The sequence below is a fragment of the Carassius auratus genome, chromosome 9, assembly GCF_003368295.1.
Source record: "Carassius auratus strain Wakin chromosome 9, ASM336829v1, whole genome shotgun sequence".
Taxonomy (NCBI): Eukaryota; Metazoa; Chordata; class Actinopteri; order Cypriniformes; family Cyprinidae; genus Carassius; species Carassius auratus.
The window spans coordinates 1,954,303-1,975,759 of NC_039251.1; the positions used below are offsets into that span (position 1 = coordinate 1,954,303).

General features: G+C 35.5%; 1 protein-coding gene and 1 long non-coding RNA gene across 3 annotated transcripts; one reads left to right on the forward strand and one right to left on the reverse strand.

The window, feature by feature from the left end:
• Positions 1–1,213: 1,213 nt before the first annotated feature.
• Positions 1,214–19,922, reverse strand: LOC113108175 (ras-related protein Ral-B). 2 transcript variants are annotated; one of them, XM_026271031.1, is made up of 5 exons: positions 19,789–19,922; positions 3,233–3,402; positions 2,886–3,094; positions 2,584–2,761; positions 1,214–2,310 (listed from the first exon to the last, which is right to left on the reverse strand). In XM_026271031.1, the coding sequence occupies exons 2-5, from the start codon at positions 3,344–3,346 to the stop codon at positions 2,188–2,190; spliced, it is 624 nt and encodes a 207-aa protein (XP_026126816.1). In that variant the 5' UTR covers positions 3,347–3,402; positions 19,789–19,922; the 3' UTR covers positions 1,214–2,187. The 2 variants fall into 2 exon arrangements, with proteins under 2 accessions (XP_026126816.1, XP_026126817.1); XM_026271032.1 differs by having other exon boundaries at positions 19,774–19,911.
• On the forward strand, positions 10,983–13,456 carry LOC113108176 (uncharacterized). Its single transcript, XR_003292749.1, has 5 exons — positions 10,983–11,271; positions 12,283–12,367; positions 12,463–12,618; positions 13,244–13,325; positions 13,431–13,456. It is a non-coding gene; the product is annotated as an uncharacterized LOC113108176 (long non-coding RNA).
• Positions 19,923–21,457: the final 1,535 nt, after the last annotated feature.

Sequence of the window (21,457 nt, forward strand, 5' to 3'; positions counted from 1 at the left end):
TCATTGCTTAATACTTTGTTTCAAAACATTTAATTACAGAAAAAAAACAGTGTATAATAATAATACATAACCTTGCCTAATTGTAGCCACCATTAAGGTACTTATTGGCCAGTGTTACTAAATGCCATGTACTTGTAACAAATGGCATGCATTAGAAACCACTGATCCTGATCAATACATCCAGAAACAGCTCCATGTTGCAGCAAGCAGCACAATCTGAGTCTGTGTATGTTGAAACACCATCACTGCCATCAAGTGGTACACTCAGGTTTATCAGCACTACGGATCCAACAGAAGCGTCTTTGTTCATCTGCTGCTATCAGCAAAACTGAATATTCAGGATGCAGCAATAAAAATATATCACACACATTTGCAAGGAAGACCGATACTACCTACTGGTGATTGAGACCCAACACTAATAGGAACAAATCAAAACTAGTTCATTTACTTATTAAAATGAAACATTATTTTAGTTTTACCTCTAAATGTAAATCTGTTTAGCCTACAATATGTGTGTTATAACAACAATAATAATTAAAAGTATTAATATAAATGTTATTGTTAATAATAAAATAATGTATATTAATTATATAATAATTAATATCAAATAATAATTATATGCTATAGTATATACGACTATGTATGATAACAATAACGCTAAAACAAATAATTAAATTACAAGTGTTAAATTATTTGTAATACAAAAAAATAAAAGTGCAATTGTTAATTACAAGTGATAAAATATACTGTTATTATTAATAATGATAGTACAATAATAACTAGATTGATACCAGAAAATTTTAATTCTTAAAAAAAAAAAAAAAAAAAAAGACAAATTTATAAAACAAAAATAATATATTATGGTTATTATTATATATTAAAACAACAATGATGGAAATGTTAATCCAAAAAATGACCTTTATTTAAATTACATAATTTTTATTATATATTATTATTAACATTTAGTTAACTGTAAATTACTAAATTAACTGTAAATAAACCGCTAAGTTACAATAGCAGTACCACAGTTTATTACCCTAAGAAAACACTACCGTTATTAAACTAATACAGGGTATGGCAAATTCTTATAACCTTTCCCTATCGCTTCATAAGGATATTATGAAAAAGAGTTTCAGGTAATTGCTAGAAGTCTAGAAATTGGTTTCCACATTAGGTACCAACTGTTCAAATTCAATGAGTGAAAAACAAGTGATACAAAGGAGAAAAAAACTGTTTATTTGGCAACATACTTTAAAGTTTTTCTTCTAAAAGCCAGTGGAATACTACAAAACAAATTGCAGTCTAGGTTAGGTGATATTTGCATTAAAGAGCAGTTTTAATTACTGGTGAGACCGCAGCTCCGAGCTCAGAGTGCTAAACAAACCCTAAATAATACGTGTCTTATGTTCAGTCTGAAAATGCAGTTTTAGTCATGGTGCTTGTTGGCACATTTTCACACAGAATACATTCTTCTCATAAAACAGTGGTGGAAATGTAACAAGTCCTACAAAAATATTTCAATAATACACGAAAGCATAAAGGCAGATCAGTTCACAGAGGTTAGTAACTTGTAGTTAGGCACGAGTACTTCCTGAAAAGGTATACATTTATGAACCACTAGGTGGCACTATTAGTCCATGCATCGGCACTCTGTCCTCAATACCACGTGTGCTCTTCAATAGACAGGCTAAAAACCACAGTACTACCACAAAAACACTTCTTGCTCTCTATGCATTGATGGCGTCAACAGGTGTTGAAATAAAATGGTTAGGTTTTTAAAAATCCTAACAAAAATACTCAAAAGGCATGCAATAATAAAAAAGAAGATATAACTTTACCTACTAAAGAGGATTTCTACTTAAAACTGTCAAGGAAAGATAAATTACAGAGCAATAAAATTAGTGTTGGGCGCATGTTGGCCAACTACATTTCACGAAATCCTAAAGTGCCACAGTCGTCAACCAGTAGCCATACAGTGGTCATCTTCTGTTAAAAAGTATGCATACCATTCAATCTTAGTCTAGTTATTTGAAATGAACTAAGGGAATGAAAGAATGTGATGAAAGCTTACCTTGACCATTACAAAGCCTTACTAATCAAGTTATGATTTTAATAAAGAAAAGGGCTCTGATGGAGTTTCCCCACAGAGTTGCAAGTAGATTTGGTGAGGAAAAGTCCAAGTGTGGCTCAAAGTAAACAGCATCGCTCTTTGAAGCTCTTCTTATTCTTCTTATTTTTTCCCTTCCCGTTTTTGTCCTTATTTTCTGACATTTTTTTAGCCCGGACTTCCCTCATTAGATCAAAAAATACCTTTGGAAACACAAATGGTTTATTATTGCACAATATGACTATTTTATATGACCGTGGGCTTTCAGTTGAACAAAACAGGAAAGTGCAACCACATTGTGATAAAAACAAAACAAAAATTCTATTGTTTGCTGAACAGCCTCTCGACTTCTGTCATTTTGTGGCAATAGAGTACATAATGATAAAATCCTTCCATCAGAAACTGCATTACACAGAAAATATTCCAAAACTGGATTCTGCTGCATGTAATAAACAGTAGCCAGGCACAAATATTACCTTGTCCACATTGGCCCGTGTCTTGGCAGAAGTCTCGACATACTGCACACCCCATTCTTCTGCTTTTCCCCTGGCCTCGTCTACTGAAACCTGCCTCCGATCCTCAAGGTCTGACTTATTTCCAACCACAAGCAGCGGAATCTTATCCTCCTCAGCTTTAACCCGAAGGATCTGCTCCCTGTAACACACATTTAATGTTGAGTGGTCCAATTTTCCAACTATACTAGATCACGACAGGAGATCCCATTTTCTGATTGTACTAGCTTTTCTTCAAGTAGCTAGAATGGTGCAATACCACTGACCTGAATTCTGCTGCAGCTGTGAAAGACTCGTGCTCTGTTATGGAGAACACCAACAGGAAACCCTCTCCGCTACGGAAATAGTTGTCTCGGATGGCCGCGTAGTCTTCCTGCCCAGCTGTGTCCAAAATGTCAATCTGCACCTCTTCTCCATCCAACACCACTTTCTTCCTGTAGCTGTCGGCCTTTGTGGGCTCATAATCTTCAACAAACTGAGGAACAGAAAATAGCTATAATCACTACTGTTAAATAAACCAAGGCAATGCATATTGAAGACTTTTCCTTTTTGACACTTCACATGGAATAAGTGAAGCCTTCTGTATCTGCCAGAGTTTGGTCTGTTGACTTACCTCATCATACATAAACTGAAGGGTAAGAGCAGACTTTCCTACGCCTCCACTGCCCACCATAATGACCTTGTGCAGGGCAAGGGAGCTCTGACCCTTACTCTTACTGGCTGCCATATCGAACTGCCTTTCTCAGGTACACCACAAGACACCCACACACAAGCTGGAACCACCTGTGGAGAAACAAAACCATTATTTCAAGGCTGAACCTTCAACACAAGCACAGGTGTGCAGTTGAACTTTCATTTTGTATTTATGGGTCTTAAATCATACACTAAAACAAATTGGATCATGCTGGATCCAAACATTTTAACAATTTTTTTTTTTTTTTTTACACTTTATACATTCTAACAAAAGACATTCATTTGTAATGGTAATCCATATGGCATGTTTCTTAATAAATTTCCCCAAAGTCACCACAAATAGATTCACAAAAAGAAAGAACACAAAGAACCTGTTAGATTTATAAAAAATAAAATAAAAAAAGGCTTACTGCTTAGCACGAAGAGGAAATTAATTATTTTGGAGGCTTCCTCTTGCCATGTACTATGGTGATACATACCACAAAAAAAGGAAGACAAAAACAAGTGTCAAACATTTTTTAAATACAGGATGATGTACACTGGAGTACAATGTATATCATGTGTACATACTGTACATGTATGAGAAGCATATTTCTATTTGCATTATTTCCATCCTCTTCTGGGAAAACACCAGTCTATGGAAGTAAAATCTTTCCCCATTCACAACATCTAAAGCTGAGTGCACAAATTATTATTTTTTTTTTTTCATATTTTTTATTTTTCAATTGATAGCCTGATTGCACTGTAAGTCGATTTGGATAAAAGCGTCTGCTAAATGCATACATTTAATTTTAATTTAATTTCATCAAAAAAATGAAAAAAAAAAAAAACATACATTTCTCATCCCAATCTTTTGAATAATAATAATAATAATAATAATAATAAAAACAGTTGCTTTTATTTGGTTATAGATAACTGCACTTTAAGAATATATGGGAAATTGGCCGAGTGGTAAAAGAAGTAACTGGTAAAATCCAAATGACAAGGCAGTGCAACACAGTGAAATACATGCACAGTTTCATTGCCGTTACAAAAAATGCCAGTTAAACAGGGTTAAACAGAGGCTGGGAACACTAAAACGATGGCAGATATGACCTACATATGCACACCTCTTAAGAATGGCCGGATGGAGACTAGCTTCTGAAATATTAATGACGGCCCTCCTCCTCCCCCGGCTGGTGGAATTCATTAGGATTCCCTCAGTACTGTCCACATTCTGCTACACTCGTTCATCACCAAACCCCTGTGAGCAAGCGATAGTGGCCCTTCAGCAGTGTCGCCAATGAGCCTCTCTACAGCCGAGGGAGAAGTGCAGAGATCAACGATGACTCTATTCCCATGCAGCACAGATGCTCTCATTTTTAGCCGTTTAAATGGATGCCAGTTAAGAGGAGGGTCACTGATTTCATGCACAAGAGTGGATGATGCCCTCTGCTTGAGTGGATTGGCAAGCTGACATATTTGGCCTGACCCTCTCTGATTGCAGGCCTGCTGGGGACAATCATGACACCCGTCAGGAGCTCAGGAATGGATAAAGATAGTTCATATGGCACACTTCATCCAATGATAAAGCATTGAGAGGATAACCATAACAAGACAGAATGTACAAGATAAATTATCACCTTCATCAGGTTTTAAATAATAAAGGGGTCATCAGATGCAAAATACTTTACATGTTGTTTGAATATAAATGTGTGTTGGCACTGTTTCTATACATCCACCCTATAATTTTTTTACAGCGCCCAAAACAATAACCCTTTCTCAAATCAAGCTGTTCTCAGATGCTTTGCTGTGTGATGTCACACAAACCCAGGACCCTCCCACAATAGTTGATCGACACTGAACATCTAAGTGACTGAGGTGTTTTGTTGTTGGATGTAATAATGAACAATGCAGTCGTCATTTACTCCCGACATCTGAGCTGCTGAAGACGCAGAGGTTTACCTTTGTTTTTGAAGGGAATGTGCCCCCCAATCTACCTAAATGTGTCCATATTCACACAAATCATTAGTGAGCCAGACCTACAGAAGAAGTGAGTATAAGGGGTTTTTATGAATCTTTGCAAATCTTCTTTTCTAATAATGTGTTAGTAAGCATGTTCCATGGCTAAATGTGGCAGAGCTCATTAGCATTAAAGGGACATGCAACACATTAGCCACTTTTCCACTGTCGGGTCAGTGCGAGCAAGTGCTTTAAATTAGACAGGCGGGGATAATAGCCTTGGACCTGTTGCACCGAAGCCAAAATAGTGCTGCGTTTCCACCGTCGGGCCAGAAGCTCCGCTGTGCTTCATTTAAACCCACCCTTTACACGCTTCTCAGGAACAACATCACGAAATCCCATAATTTGACCAACAAAGAGAAGTTATCAGAAAACGAATAAGAAATAAGTCACTGGAACTAGCGCGATCACAAAATGAACATGATAAAAGCGTCCGTTTGTGTGCATGCTTCATTAAATATTTAAATCCAAAAGCATCAATGTTTTACTATAATAAGTGATACACTGATCATTATGAATTAATTTATCAAGATTCGAAATTAGTCAGATTAAATCACACAGCTTTGGCCCAAGGTTTTAGTCGGGTCAAAAACCCCGGGCCGTTGGGCCCCAGGAAGCACCGATGAGGCACGATCAAGCACCAGAAGTGACAGTGGAAATGCGACTGGCCCTGGCATGCACTAGCACACCTGTTTTTGGCCCAACAGTGGAAACGGGACTAATGATTTGTGAAAAGAGTTGTTTTCGACCAGGTAAAAAGGGAGTTGTTTTACACTACCATTGAGAATTTTTAACTAATAACGCTGTAGAGTTTTCATTAAGACCCTAAGGAATCATATTTATAGAAAATGGGCATTCGATGATCCCATTTAAGATGATGTGGTATCTGGAGATGCACAAGAATAAAAATTAAAAAGTAGTGTGTAATACCTACTGCACTAATAGTTCACACATAGGCATACAGAAATACTAAAGATTTTTTCACATATATTCCTTTTTTTTTTTTTTTTTTATTGTACAATTTTTTCAAAAAGGAAGTTATTGTTCCACTTAATTGTGTGTGCCACTTTAATGGTGGTTCCTGTAACTCAACGGTCTATTTGGTTAATTTACCAGGTTCTTCCCACTTACTGATTAAATATACAGCTTTGTTAAACCCATATTGGCTTAACTTAGATTTAACTTAGTGTGTTTGAAAGTTGGCATTTACAAAACCGAAGCAGACCCTGAGGTTTACTTCAATATTAGGGCTGTAAGAATTTATGCCAAAATTAAATGTCTAAATATTTTTAGGTCATTATGCTCACCATGAATTTTTTGTAAAACACAGCAAAACAGAACCAAAACCAAAATAATTTCAAAATAAGTTTCTATATTATTTTATAGATTTAAATTTTAAATTTTAAAATACAATCTGGGTTAATTTCGTTGACGAATAATTAGAAAATTTCCATCAGCTACATTTTTTTCACCGACGCAAACGAGACAATGAAATAAAACTGGTTTTGAATGACAAAAACAAGACGAAAATCTATTGACATTGCCGTCAACTAATAAAAACAAGAGTAGGCATATGGATAAATTTGACAATTCAAAAGAGACCTCAATTTGGTTTGAGCAAACACACAAACTGAAGCATACACACAGAAAGTGTCTCTCACACTGCACACGAGTACTTCCTGTGTCATATGAACGTAGAAATACACACAAAATTTTGCTGAATTGATGTTCTGTTTTGACAAGTATTCACAAAAACACAGTAGATTATGTATTAAGTGAACATAAACAGTAAGGAGATTATCAGACATGTATTAGAACATTGCATCAATGCATTCAGTTTTAAAGGGACAGCAGCCTAATTTAGTTGCTACTGTCCGAGTCATTGATGTCAAGCAACAAAAGAAAGACAGACAAATTACTCCCTGCTCTTGACTGAACCACTTTAGTAGCCCACATAAAGATGAATCTAAATTTATTTATAGAAATAAATATCCCTGCTTACATAGGCAATGTAATTTGGAATGTATTTTTTTTTATTCAACATTCATTTTCTGTTTGTCATACTCCCATTAAGTGGTGATTCTCATATGCTTAAGCAGAACGTTAAAGTCTGTTAATATCTCTGGCTAAAAGTAGCGAATGTAAAAATTTATTGAGTCCATGCTAACGTAAAAACCTAAACCGCCAACTATTCTCACGACAAAAACACATGAGTGCCGCTTCATTTTAAACCGGTAAATTAATACATTTACATCTTACACTGCGGTACATGAACACTGGATGTTGTTATCTGTGATCGTGACGACCATAACATGAGGTTTCTATGGTTTGCGTTGCAATCTGTAAACCCTCACTTCCAAATTAATCATACCCACCATATTTATTTTTAAATCCTCCATGGCATATTTTTTTATCCTAAATGCTCCTTGACGTGAGGTGGTACTTCTGTATGCAGAATTTATCAAAAACCTCTTGGGACAATGTTTTCATACTGAGAGCTGTCATTGTTTGACAGTGGGCAACTCTGTGGGTTTGTCCGAGGCAGCAACAGTAACTAAGGGGGGCGGGGCTTACCGATAGGTCAATTCCAACACCGTAGCGAATACAAAAATCTGTATAGCTTTTATAATCATTCAAAAACGTTTCAGAAACAGAAAGTAGTGCAGCTGTTTCAAAGGTAATGGCTGCATTTCTGCATTTCAGCGGCATCTGCTGTCAGAGTGAATGTGCGTTTTCATCCAGAGCATCTCGTGTTCTTCCATGCGCTTCTCATCCATGCTTGTTAGTGCACACCCGTCTTTCATGCAGCATACAACGGTTTTGTGCAGTGTGACCAGTTGATTCCTAAAATGGATTTAAAATTCTGAATAATTTGTAATATAATTATTCTTGGTATTTTGAAGTGCCCACAATAACAATATTGTGCATATTCATTATCGTGATATATGGCATTACAGAATACCAGCATATTTCTAAATTAGCCTATATAACCATTGGTATTTCTTTGAAAAGACCATGTCTTGTTCTTTATGAGAAATGGTTTTATTTAATTGTAATATAAAAGCATGTTGTGCATCACTGCAGTTAAATATGTGTCTATCATAAAACCTTAATATCAAACTTATTTAATGAGTTTGGAAATTTTTGAGAAATGATTAATAATGGCATTACACTGTAACTAAACCCATCAGATTTTAAAGAGCCAGTAAGATGAAAATTCTAAGCTTCCTATCACTGTTTATAAGTCCTGTACATTAGGTTTAAATCCATCCAAGGTTAAAAAACATTGTCATTTTGTCAAAATATCATTTTAAAATTACTTCAGTTCTCAGAGATCCCCAAACGGTTCGCGTGAAGCTGTTCAAAAGATTCAGTTTCCTTAAACCCCACCTTTCGGTAGCATACTGTGTTCTGATTGGTCAACTAACATAACCAGTTTGGATTGGTTGTTCCCCACACACCTCCACGGTAAACTATGCGTTAGCATCTGTTTGGGGTGAATTATGTCTTATTCCTCTCATCGCGAAGCAAACAGTAAAATAAAAAACTTGAACAGTCTCGCTGCTTTTTCTTCTGTGCTTCAGTTTGAATCTGAATAGCGCGTTCAGCGCGGGGGCGTGGTCACATTGGATATAACGAAGGGAGACATGAAAAACAGACATCGCGTTGTTTTCATATGGATTACTTTATCACAGAATATCTGTTAGCAGCACTTATTTAGTTTTAAAGTAGACATGTCAAGCTTTCTATAGATATCTCTCTCATGTCTCTTCGTTGAGTATTCACGGAGTTACACTTCATTTTAATGATGTGTTTGTACATGACGATCAGCACAAACAAAGGCTGCAGACAGCACACATACTGATAAGACGCTCGGGAGAAAACAGACACATAACTTCATAATCATACTTCGCGTTGTGATTTGGAGATGCTCGTTGGTCTAAATGAAGTTGGTAATGAACCCTCTTTTATGGCCAAACGCTTTGAAAATCCCGCTGTACTCACCGAGATTAGAAAAGCAGTCATCAGTGAAATGTTGTGAACACAACAAAAGGGATTTGTTGTACTGCTCTGGTATTGTGGTGAAAATGATTTTTAGCCATTGGTTCTTCTGATCTTCATTCTTTGGCAGTGAAAATAAAACAAAGGTCTCCTCGACATGATGCTCTCACACCAAACAGAGCGTCTGTGTGGGGGGGTGGGGCAGGTCAGAGTTCCGTTTCTCTCAAGACGGTAGGCGGAGATTATTATGCAAAGTGCTCCTAGTGACGTACATAGAGATGGGCAAAAGATTTGAAATCTATAACGACTCGTTTCAGCGATTCAGAGTCGACTCCTTACTTTAGAAGCCAATAACATTATAAATCGTGTACTTTTTGTTTTAATTATTTGCACATTGTTTACACAGATGGACAGCTACATCATACACTGTAATACAGGTCATTTTTGATTTCCCATCTGTGTGGCTCTTTAACTGAATAAATTCACTGTATATTTAGTCTACTAAAATCTTATATTTAGTTGACAAACAATTCAGATAACTAAAACCTAAAGTCAGATTTGCTCTCAAAATTAACACTGAATCCTGTAATAAAAGCTGTATTTTCAACAGTCATTACTCCGGTCTTCACGGTCACGTTCCTTCGGAAATCATTCTAATATGCTGATTTGGTGCTAGAGCAACATTCATTTTAAAATCAGTTGTGCTGCTTAATAGGTTTGCAGAAACTGAAACACTTTTTTTGAAACTAACATTTAATTCTAATAAAATAACCATCCTCAAAACTGACAGACTCTTTACATAAACTTCAGTGCAAGTATTGTAGTACTAAAGGTAAACTTTCATTGCAAAAGAAATGTTGAGGAATAAAAAGTTCAACCACTATAAATGAGATAAGGATGAAGTTGGATTCTGAAATGGATTCTACAAAACACACACACACACACACACAAAAATCCATATAGATCCTCTGACATGCTGTGCGAGAGGAAATATCTGAACTACAGGAAACAAGATGACTTTTTTTTTTTTTTCGCTAAGCTAGGCTTGTTTGGAACTTCCTGCCAGATTGATGGGGAAAACAGTGGGAAAAACTGGGCCAAAGCCGGATAGGGCTCCAAACATTCCTGCTCTCCCCTTCCAAATAATACTCTTACTTCACTGCATACTTTCCCTGTGTGCTTTTATACCCACGAGACCAGTGCCAGCTGGGAACAGACAGCAGAGATAAGCTCAGAGACTTGCGCCTAGAATAATGCAAAAGGAATGTACAGCAGGGAATAAAATACAGTACAAATAAATAACATGAGCCAGTACAGGCAGGTTATAAGCACTGATTCTGCAGGAATGCAGTGGTGAAGAATTGGTAACAATCCATTTGATTTATTCTATACACATGTGAAAGGTAGAAAGCACTCTCTTCAGATCCTTCATGGTGAGTTTGAGTAAAACCATACCTCAGAATAAAACAGCTGCTCCAAAGGTAGTGATACATTTCAGTAAGTGCAATAGTTCATTACACCACTCACTTAGCTGTAAACATGCCTGCCCAACCCTGATCTTTGCCTATGTATTAGACATTAAAAAAAAACTGCACACTAAGGATGAAGAGTGGAAGTAACAGTTACAGTATCAGTAACAGACAAAAGCAAGCCAGAAAAGCTACACTGTAAAAAGTGAACATGGGTCTAAGTTGGATTACTAGAACTATTTGAGTCTATTTACTTCGTATTTCTGCTTTCCTAATCGTAATGGATTATTGTACACTCATTCAACTTGAGCGCATAGAAATTCACAAATACTCAAATATCTCACTTTCACCCAAAGTATAATTTCCCTTTAAAAGAATCTCCGCGTCAGACGTTTTTTTCTGACGTCATGACGCACGAGCCCGATTTCAACTTCTGTTTCTCAACTGACAGCCGCCATTTTTTTCTCTCCGGACTCGGATGAAAAAGGTAGGTTGGAAGTTTATTTTAATTAATATACGCGACAATTAAACTTTTGGACGTGTGTTTTAGTTGTTTATGAGTTTATTGATGTTGTTTGTGAACATGAATACGAACGAACACTTAATTAACCGAATTTTTGAACGTACGTTTGCGATATAGCGTTGCTGAACATGTTCTATGTATACCATATGTTGCATTTACTCGTTTGTTTTATACAAATGTGATCAGTTTGGATCCTTTGAGTGTGTGTATACAATTATTTTTTTAATTGATGCCTCCTTAAGTTAATGTTAACCGTCTTTGCGCGCGAGATATTGGAAATGCGTTGGGCGGGAAGTGCTTGGAGAGCGGGATAAAATGCTCGAATTTGATTTCCTGCATTAAAGTATTGAGTATGATTTTAATGTAATGTTTGTCTGTTCTTTTATTTTTTCTTTGAAAACGTTAGCTCTGATTCATTCTTCTATACATTTTTTTCGCCCAGAAATATGATGATGAAAGTCATTGGGTTAGGGTGACCATACGGGACTCGTCCCAGCCATGATTTTAATAATGCCTAAAACATCCAGAGCAGTTTGACAAATAACATGCAGGTATTGTACATAATCGACCAATCGTGGTGCTGCGTGTGAGAAGGTGAGATCCAGAGGGGACGTTCAAAGCAATTAAAATATGCGTTTGTTCGTTATATTGACGCTGAGAACCCCCCCCCCCCCCCCCAAAAAAAAACAAAGTGCGCCACAGTGCTTCAAGTCAAACGAACGAATAAACACGTGAAAGCGATTAGAAACCATAGGTAGCCGTCTGCTCTGCTCTTTGTAGCTCTCATGTATGTTACACAACGATCAATCTGCACAGTACAAATAGCCAAAACCTGGATATTTTAGGCAATATTAAAATACTGGATAAAATCCCGGGAGTTAGCCCATTTACTGATTCCCTGATCAGTGCCCTGACTGAAAAAAGGAAAAATGAAAGTGTTGTCAAGGAGAAAATGTCTCTCACGTTTGCTTACAGATGACAGGAGGTAACGTTAGTGAACCAGGAGCTCAGTGTCAGGAATTTCAGGGCGAGGTGGCCTGCACTTTTCAGACATTACGAGGTATTGAAATAAGTTAAAATTCTATAATATTATATAATACAATTTTGCATTTGCAGTTTGACTGTTGTTGACTTTTTTTTTTTTTTTTTTTTCAGATCAATGCAGAGTTACATAGGCTTATGGATGTTCCACTGGAAGACATGTTCTTTGCACAGTTGGATGTATACATGAGTCAACTAATCAGAGTAATCCGTTCCAAAGGAGGAGCAACCCCTGAGAAGACTGCTGCAATTTTTCACATATTGGATCAGGTACGTCTGTGTTTTTTACATTAATATCAACTACACAATCTTATTTTAGTCACAGTATGTTTTACAGTAACATTTAGTTGTTAAATACTTGTTGCATAGCATGGAAATTTGAAATTGTCATCACCACCCAATCAAAATGGATAATTTAAAAGTGATCGTTCACTCATAAAATAAAAAATGTCTGTTAATTTACCATCCAAGATGTAGGTGACTTTTTTTTCTTCAGTAGAACAGTAAAGTTTTTTTTTTATTTATTTATTTTTATTTAATTAATTCAAGTAAAAAAAAAAAAAAGTAAAACATACAGGCAAAACAAAATTAATACCTGTGGGTCCTGACAATTTATTGAGGTTTTATGAAGTGAAACGATTCGGTCTATGCAAGAATTAATTTTTTTTTTACTCTCAAAGTGACTAGCCATTGACTTGCATTATATAAATCACAGTGGACTACGGTTTCAGCAAAAAAAAACTGTTATAATGAAGAAAAAGTCTACATACATCTTGGATGGCCTCTAAATTAACAGCAAATTAGAATGTTTGGGTGAATTACTGTGTCCCTTTAATCAAGAATGATTAAATATATTAGGGTGTAAATCTAATTGTTATCGATTGCTTTATCACAGACTGAAAACATTCACGTGAAAAGAGAGTGTGTCCTGAAGGCCCTCATCGTTTTCCTGGGGGGAAATCCTTAAGGAGTATCTTGTGAGTTGAAAGTACACAAATTGTATTTAGATTTTTCAAAAAGTACAAAATGTGTTTTGTAGTTATGAATGAAAAATGTAGTAATAATAATGTACACTACTTTAGGAGAACCAGCAGATGATTGCGAGGGTCATGGCGGTGTATGTTATTCGGAAGGAGGAGGGAGAACATCACGAATCACAGGCTGACATGGGTGTCGTCATCAAGGGTGTTAAAGTTCTTAATGAACCGTCTTAGTCCACATCAGCTTGTGCCTTGCTTCACCGGAATGATATACATCATCAATCTGGCTTATCAAAAACCACTTTTTACATTCGAGGTATTCCAGAAAGTTCTCTTGCAGCTCGATCAGCACAAGATGACACCAAAATTTCAAAGTCTTTTCGGGAGACTACAGTTAACTTGCAGTAATGTTTGAATGTGCATGTGTTTGAAACAATGTCTCTATTTTAGTTGAATGGCATGTATTCTTATTGTAAGACTATCTATTTGTTCATTCATATGTCTAGTGTGTAGTTGTTCAAATCTGTAGTTGATTTGTTGCTTTTACATTGGTGAAAGGCTAATTACCTATAACTCTAAGCTGTCAAAACATTTTCCATGAGCTGTTTAAGGTTTTATATATGTGTGTGTGTGTGTGTGTGTGTGTGTGTGTGTGTGTGTGTGTATGTGTATATGTGTATATATATATATATATATATATATATATATATATATATATATATATATATATATATATATATATATATATATATATATATATATATAAAATAAATATTAGGGCTGCACAATATTGGGAAAAAATTACATTGCGATATTTTATTTTTCTGCGATATATATTGCGATATGAAATCTAATCAAATTTTTTCTTACAAACAAAAATGGGGTGAGCACACTTACATTCTCATTTTAAATGATTTACACATCGACAACATTGTGTAAATTGATTAATATGCGCGAGGGAGAGAGAGCAAGACGGCGCTCGTGTTGTTTGAAGATGGTGAGCGTGCGGCCGGGGCTCTCGCGCTCTGTCTCTCTCCGTCTTGTTAAACATCACAGGACTTAACATTTTAAAACTGCTGTGAAATTAATCCGCCAATCACATTCGTCAAGGGACGTACAATTAATGAATAACGGATCAACTACGACAGCCTACATCGCACATCCTGCAATGTGACTATTGTGAATTCGTACATTGCGATATCGATGCTTAAACGACACATCGTGCAGCCCTAATATTATATATATATATATATATATATATATATATATATATATAAACATATAAACAGGGCTCAGTTTAGGGCACTACCTGTAAGCTGTTCTAAAGCACTTATAAATGCACTTATGTGGTTCTTTTTTAAGAATATTAAAGGGATAGTTCACCCAAAAATGGTTTAAGTTTTTCCAAACCTGTATGAGTTTCTTTCTTATGCTGAACACAAAAGATGTTGGCAACCAGACTGTTGACTGTACCCATTGACTTTCAATCTTTTATTTTCCTGCTGGAAGTTGATGGGTACGGTTAACTTTCTGGTTACCAACATTTTTCAACACATCATGTTCAGCAGAAGAAAGAAACTCATACAGGTTTGGAACAACTTGAAAATTTTTTGATTGAACAATCCCTTTAATTGTTTTTAGGTGGCTCATTTAAGGGCATAACCACTTTTTATATTTATTTTTATAAAAATATGCAGTGCAAAGACAACGGTTATGGATGTAAAGTGTGGCAGTAAATGAAATGATTTCTCAAAGTTTGTAATATGGAAAACACTGTTAGCGTATAAATGAATTAATGGTAATAAATATCTCCAAAGCAATTTGAGTCTTGTGTGATTGACCTAAATTAAGTTGAGAAAATATAATTATTTAAGTTGAGGAAACATAATTTTTTTAGGTGTTACCAATTGAAGTATTTTTTTTAAGTTGATCTAACTGAAGTAAAAATTAAAATATTTAAGTTGGAATTCAGTAAAATTAAGTTAGACTAATGTAAATAATAGGATTGAATGAACTCAAATAACATAAGTGTGATTAACCTAGTGAAATTAAGTTGATAAAACATGATAATTTAAGTTGAGAAAACTTAATTTCTTTAGGTGTTACCAATTGAAGTAATTTTTTTAAGTTGATCCAACTGTTCACTTTTTACAGTGTAGCATGCTATTTTTACGAGTCTTGGCTTGCATAAATACCTGGACTCTATGGTCCTCTTTTATGGTCCCTTCTTTCATTAAGACAAACAAAATTACAGAAAAACATTGTCATACTTTTTGGCATGAAAGAGCATGAATAAAAGAGCATTTTATACCACTACAGTGGCTCCAAAAGCTTGTGTGGACAGTTATACATTCATTAGGTATAAAATAAATGTTTCTTTACAGAGTTATAGATGTGAAACAAAGTTTTCAAATGAGATTGCCAATACGAAATGCCAGATTTGATCAGTTATGAATAAACTACAAAAAACATGCTTAGTCTGTGCAACATAGCAAAGGATCTGTCGTCTGAAGAGCGTGTTTCTCTCTCACACTCAAGGTGAGCATCTCTGCTGAATACTAACCATCTAGAGCTGGGACACAGAGGCTTCATTCACCCTACAATCTCTTTAAACATAGCTAATGAAGACTATTTTAATTATATGAATAAACAAGTGAAAGTAGCAATGGCATTCTCCATCTGAAAATTTATATCTTGCCCTATTTTCTTCCACATCAAATCATTTCTAACATACTGTTACTCCCAAAAGGTGGAATTGATTTCAACAGCACTGTGAAGACATTCTCCAGACCGCGTGAAATAAGTCACCTCAAGTATCTCTTTAACAGGGAGGGAAAATAATCTCTGTTAAGCAGACATAAATTTTCCATTCAAATAAATTACAGATAAAACCTACTGCAACCCACCGGTGAACAGGAATTTTAGAAAACAATGACAATTGATAAATGAATGTTATACTTGGGGTATTGTTAATGAGCAAAAGATGAAAAGCATTCAGCAGTAACAGATTATTACGCATTTTTTAATTATGGGCAAAATGCATTACTGTTCATCCAATTATAAGCATTCATATATAAAGCTTAAAGAGGACAGCAGCAAAGAGTTTTAAAACCACTGGCAAAGGCATGTAGCTGATGAACAATATATTTTACCCCTATCACACATCCCATAAAAGACAGACTTCACAATGCAGACCCTTCTCTGTTTATCACATACCCAGTGACACAGACTCCACTGGGCTCTCAATGGGTATGCAGGGCAAAAGATACATTTCAAGCATAGTAAAATCCAAAACCAAGAAACAAATTGAGCTAACTTCTGGCTGCACATTCCCCACTGGTATGACTAAGTCATGACCCTCTGTAATCCAGATTACATAAGAATAATGAATTATGAAGTGAATGATGACATTTCATTGTTGGGGCATGTAGCAAATCAGCACTTCTCGCCTACAAGGAAGTGCACAGACATACGCACGAATGGTAAGAGATGGCCTGTAAGAAAAAGCAGAACTTGCCCTTTATTCATTTTTTTTTTTTTTCATTTCTGTCAGATCACATGGTGTGGCAAAAGAGAAACAAATCTAAGGAAACTGTTGACATTCATGAACTTGGCTAGGTTGATGTGCGTTTCTTCAAAAAGTACCCTTATTCACCTCAGAGTGCAATGACTATCACAGATGAGATTTTTCCTTTTTAAGCACAGCTCTAAAACACTGAAGTGAGTTTTACACTTTAAATTAATAGTGCTATACACATTTACACAATACACATTTTAAATTACCAATATACTATACTCAAAAAGTTTGGGGTCACTCATTTTTAATTAATGCTGTTTAGTGTAGGTTTTTTTTTTTTTATCCTGACCTGAAAATTTTAAAACAAAAGAAAAAATGTATAAATATAGCACAACTGTTTTCAAAATTAATAATAGGAAATGTTTGAGCACAAATTAGCATTTAATCAAGCACATAATCAACATTACACATTACTGTATTTTTAACAAAAATAAATTAAGCCTTGATTAGCATCTCATTTCAAAAATGTAAAAAAAAATAAAAATATTTTCCTCAGTAATTAGATGAAATTCTACACCATCAGGGTCAGCATAGTTATATCTGGAGCATTTTATAACTGAGATATTTGGAATGTTTGCTCAATCTTCTAGAATTAAGTTTAACCCTATTCAATTTAAAACTTAATCATGTAATAAACAGAGCAGAGACAAAGGACGACACTGTTATAGATGGATTTTTTTTTTTTTTTTTTTTAGTATTACTGAATAAACAATAACTACCCATCATGTATGCTTATTCTACAGCCATTCTTATCTAGTCTTTCCCAACTTTGTTTGTCCTCGAAAACCTAAAAAATGAGCCTATAGTTCCCCTTCATCAACACTAAAGTAGATATGTGCTCCATTTTGATTCATTTTGTAATATCTATTAAAGCGGCAATTTTTTAAATGACACCACCTCTTTTTAAACGGACACTTGATCTTGTTGGTCAGGCAGGCCACATTTTTTGCAGTTCAGGAATCAAGGGGCCATCAGAGAAACTCTACCTGAAAAAAGACCTAGTGGTAAATGTATTTATAAAAGAAATCTAGATATAAAAGTCAAGTCATTTGCACAATCAAATATAAACAGCTGAGAGCTCAACATGCATGAAATGTCATCCACTTACAAGTAAACAAACAGTCATGTATATAGATTTTAAGGAGAAGATACTGGGAACAAAAACTCGAAATATTTGCAAAAATCTTATGAAACCCATTCAAGCACCCACTAGATGAATGCACACACCAAATCAACACTGAAACCCATCTAACTAGAAAATAGGAACTACAGAGCTAGCTAAACTTGAAGCAATGTCCAAATCATACTCATTTATAAAAATAAAAAAAAAGTACAGCAAACTAATTAAATGATAAGTTTTGGACAGGTCATTAGTGTGTTGAACTCAGAGGCTTGCTTGTTTTTACAATAAACTAGACAATTCAAATGCAAGCCACCAAAAAGATAAACAATAACCTGTTGCACAGGCCCCATAAACCTAATAGGAAATTGTTACTGTAATGTATTGCACAGCACAATGATTTTTACATAATATTTTGAAAATATGGTACTGTATACTATATGGTATGCACAATGTAGCTTTCCAGCAAAAATAAATAAATAATAATTAAAAAAAAAAAAAAAAATCAAGGTACATTTAACCAGGTATTAAAATGCAAAAAAAAAAGTTCAATAATATGAACAGATACTAGGTTGTTCATTAAATAGGCGTATTTCTACAATAAGATTAAAGAAAAAGAAATTATAACTGTGTTACTTCACAACACCCATGCTGAATGTGATAAGGCAGTGATGTTACACCCAAACATCCCAGAGACAAAGAGGGGAAAAAGTGCCCACTCAATATGAAACAAAAACAAACCTAACCAAGGTACTGACAAAGCAGATTGTGCTTATGATAGCATACATGCAGGCCTGCTTTCAAGGTTAATATGCATGCTGGAGACAAGGACATCTGAATTCTTATTTCAAACTACTAAAAAAAAAAAAAAAGTAGCCTACATCTTTACAATGGGTTGTACAGGTAAAATGATTTCAAAGCTGGATTGTATTGTGTAAATATAATAGCAAACAGTTGAGATGCACAGTTATTAAAACAAATAAAAAATAAATAATAATAATAATACGTGTTGGGCCTGCATACTATAGTGCCTTCATGTGCTCCATCTTTACCAGTATGCCACTTATAATTACATATTTATTATTAGGTGAATATAGGAAGTAAGGCACAGAAGTTCCTGAAGGAGGAGTAAACAACTCTTCCCACACAACTGACATGACGGTGGTGTACCAAAAATAAAAAGGTGTGTGTGTGTGTGTGTGTGTGTGTGTGTGTGTGTGTGAAGTGTTTAAAAGACACTTCGGCATGTCCCACTTTTGAAGACAGGTTGAGAAACCAAACCGAAAATAAGGTCATAGAGGCTAATATTTAATTGACCCAGTGAGGTTAATGAGCAATATTTCCTTAAGTATTAACACCTACATTTCACCCTATTTGTTGAAAAAGCTAAACAATTCAATTGAAACATGCAAAAGTGCCTGATATATCTCGGATTCATACACATCCACGCCATAAGCAGAACATCCACGTTAGGACTCTGAAAATAAACCTCCACATCAACCAAACACGCGCAACATCCGCAGAAACGCCCGTCTCTCGTGACCAGCCGTCAGCTGGGTCAAACTAACCCTTACTGCCAAATAATTATCACGGTTGTAAGTCTCATTCACCTGACATTTTTCTCAGAGTAAAATATGCACGTAGGGACTTGTAATAACTGCCTGTCGACCAGTAACAAAAAGCTCGAGCTGGAAGGGATCATTTTTAAATACATAAACAAACATAACAATGAATAACCAGGGACATACATAAAGACACACTACCTCTCGGAGACTTTGTCCTCCACGGTCTCTTATGCTATCTTGAGGAACGCATTAATCGCCTGTTCCGACTCAAACACCCCGTAGTTTCTCTAAATCAGTCGTTGCTGCCATATACCCCACCCTCAGGATATGCAAATGAACCGGATATGATGTCGCTACCCGTAGACTCCGCCCTCTGGGTGAGGGATGAACGGATATGATGTAATTAACAGATCATGGTATGCTGCTGGAGGTACCGTAATATGTTTATTATGACTTTAAAGAAAAAATACCGTATTCATAAGAGCAAATTTTAATCATACATACACAAGTTTGCAATCTTCATGCATGATTTACCTCAGTGGAAACATCTAGACTACAAAGTAACAGAAACAACAAAAAAACTGTTCTACTGTATGATCGGATCTATGTTCCTATGGTTTATGGTTTCAAACCTTTATGCCAAAAACTCCCAGACATGAGGGACCCTTTGGCATATAGACTACCACTTCCAAAAATGTGAAGACATATATTTTCATTTATAAAGACCTAAGTGTAAGAAAAAGTGTTGTATACTAAATTAGTAGGCTGGTGCCCCCTATTGTTAAACATTAAATAAATAAATCATAATGTATGAGTTAACGAAAACCAAAACTGATTAACAATTTCATATATAGACAAGTAACAATATCAAATGTAGACACTTTATAGGCTAAACAGCATGCCAGTTTGTTTGAATCACCACCGAAAATGAAGTACTTGTTGGGCTTGTCTTGTAAGGAGGTGTTCTGGTTACAGGAAACTGAAGCTGGAGATGACTGCCTAAAGTAAACAATCATTTATTTTGTTTTACATTATGAAACTGTTGGCTCTGTAGCACGGCCTAAGAATTTGTCACAACCTCTCACCTGTTTAATTAAAGGCTAAAAACACAGTTTTGAAGATTTCTATTGTTGTGAGTGGATGAAGTTTGCTCAAGGAGATTAAGTGAATCTGATAGTCAGGGAGTCAGTTACAGAGTGTGTATTAAGTCCAAGTATATATGGAGTATTTTCTCACAAGTGTCTTAAGTATGATGGTGTTGAATGAAGAACTGAAATCAGTAAACAGCATTATGACATGTGCCTTTATTATGCAAGCGTGAGAGGGCCAGGTGGATGACCCTCTTAATCATCCACACTGGAGTGGCTCAGTAGGCATTATGCATAGACAAGAAAACATCTGCATTCTAAGGCCTCTTGGTTGTTGAGTAATTGTGTGGCTACTACACCACCATCTTACTGAAACAGCATGTGACAAATTAAACATACAGTAATCATCTAGGTCCTCGCACATGGCAAGTTTCAACATGTTTGTATTCCTTTTTCTACATGTTCTCTCATTTCTGGAGTAACTGCTATGCAAGGAAACAGAAACTCAGTAGAAAGACTCTTGTGTATTCTGCTTAACCTAAAACATACATATTTGACATAAACATAACCTAAAACAATATTTCCTCTCGTAGGGCCAAAGACGTGTGATAGAAGTTTAGTGATTAATGCTGCTGGTTAAAGTAACTATATTGAAAAATCCTTCAGGCTGGAAATCAGTCAGCACTTACAAACATCAGTGAATTCTCTAATTTGGAATGTGTCCTGTTTATGATTCATGCTGTTGAATATTCAGAGTTTTTGAAGAGGCAGTGCCAAGT

Excerpts from the sequence above, each read along its gene's own strand:
- LOC113108175 (XM_026271031.1), bottom strand. The coding sequence starts at position 3,346 with ATGGCAGCCAGTAAGAGTAAGGGTCAGAGCTCCCTTGCCCTGCACAAG. Across the intron at positions 3,095-3,232 it reads TTCAGTTTATGTATGATGAG|TTTGTTGAAGATTATGAGCC; the intron begins GTAAGTCAACAG and ends TCTGTTCCTCAG. Across the intron at positions 2,762-2,885 it reads ACAGCTGCAGCAGAATTCAG|GGAGCAGATCCTTCGGGTTA; the intron begins GTCAGTGGTATT and ends TGTGTGTTACAG.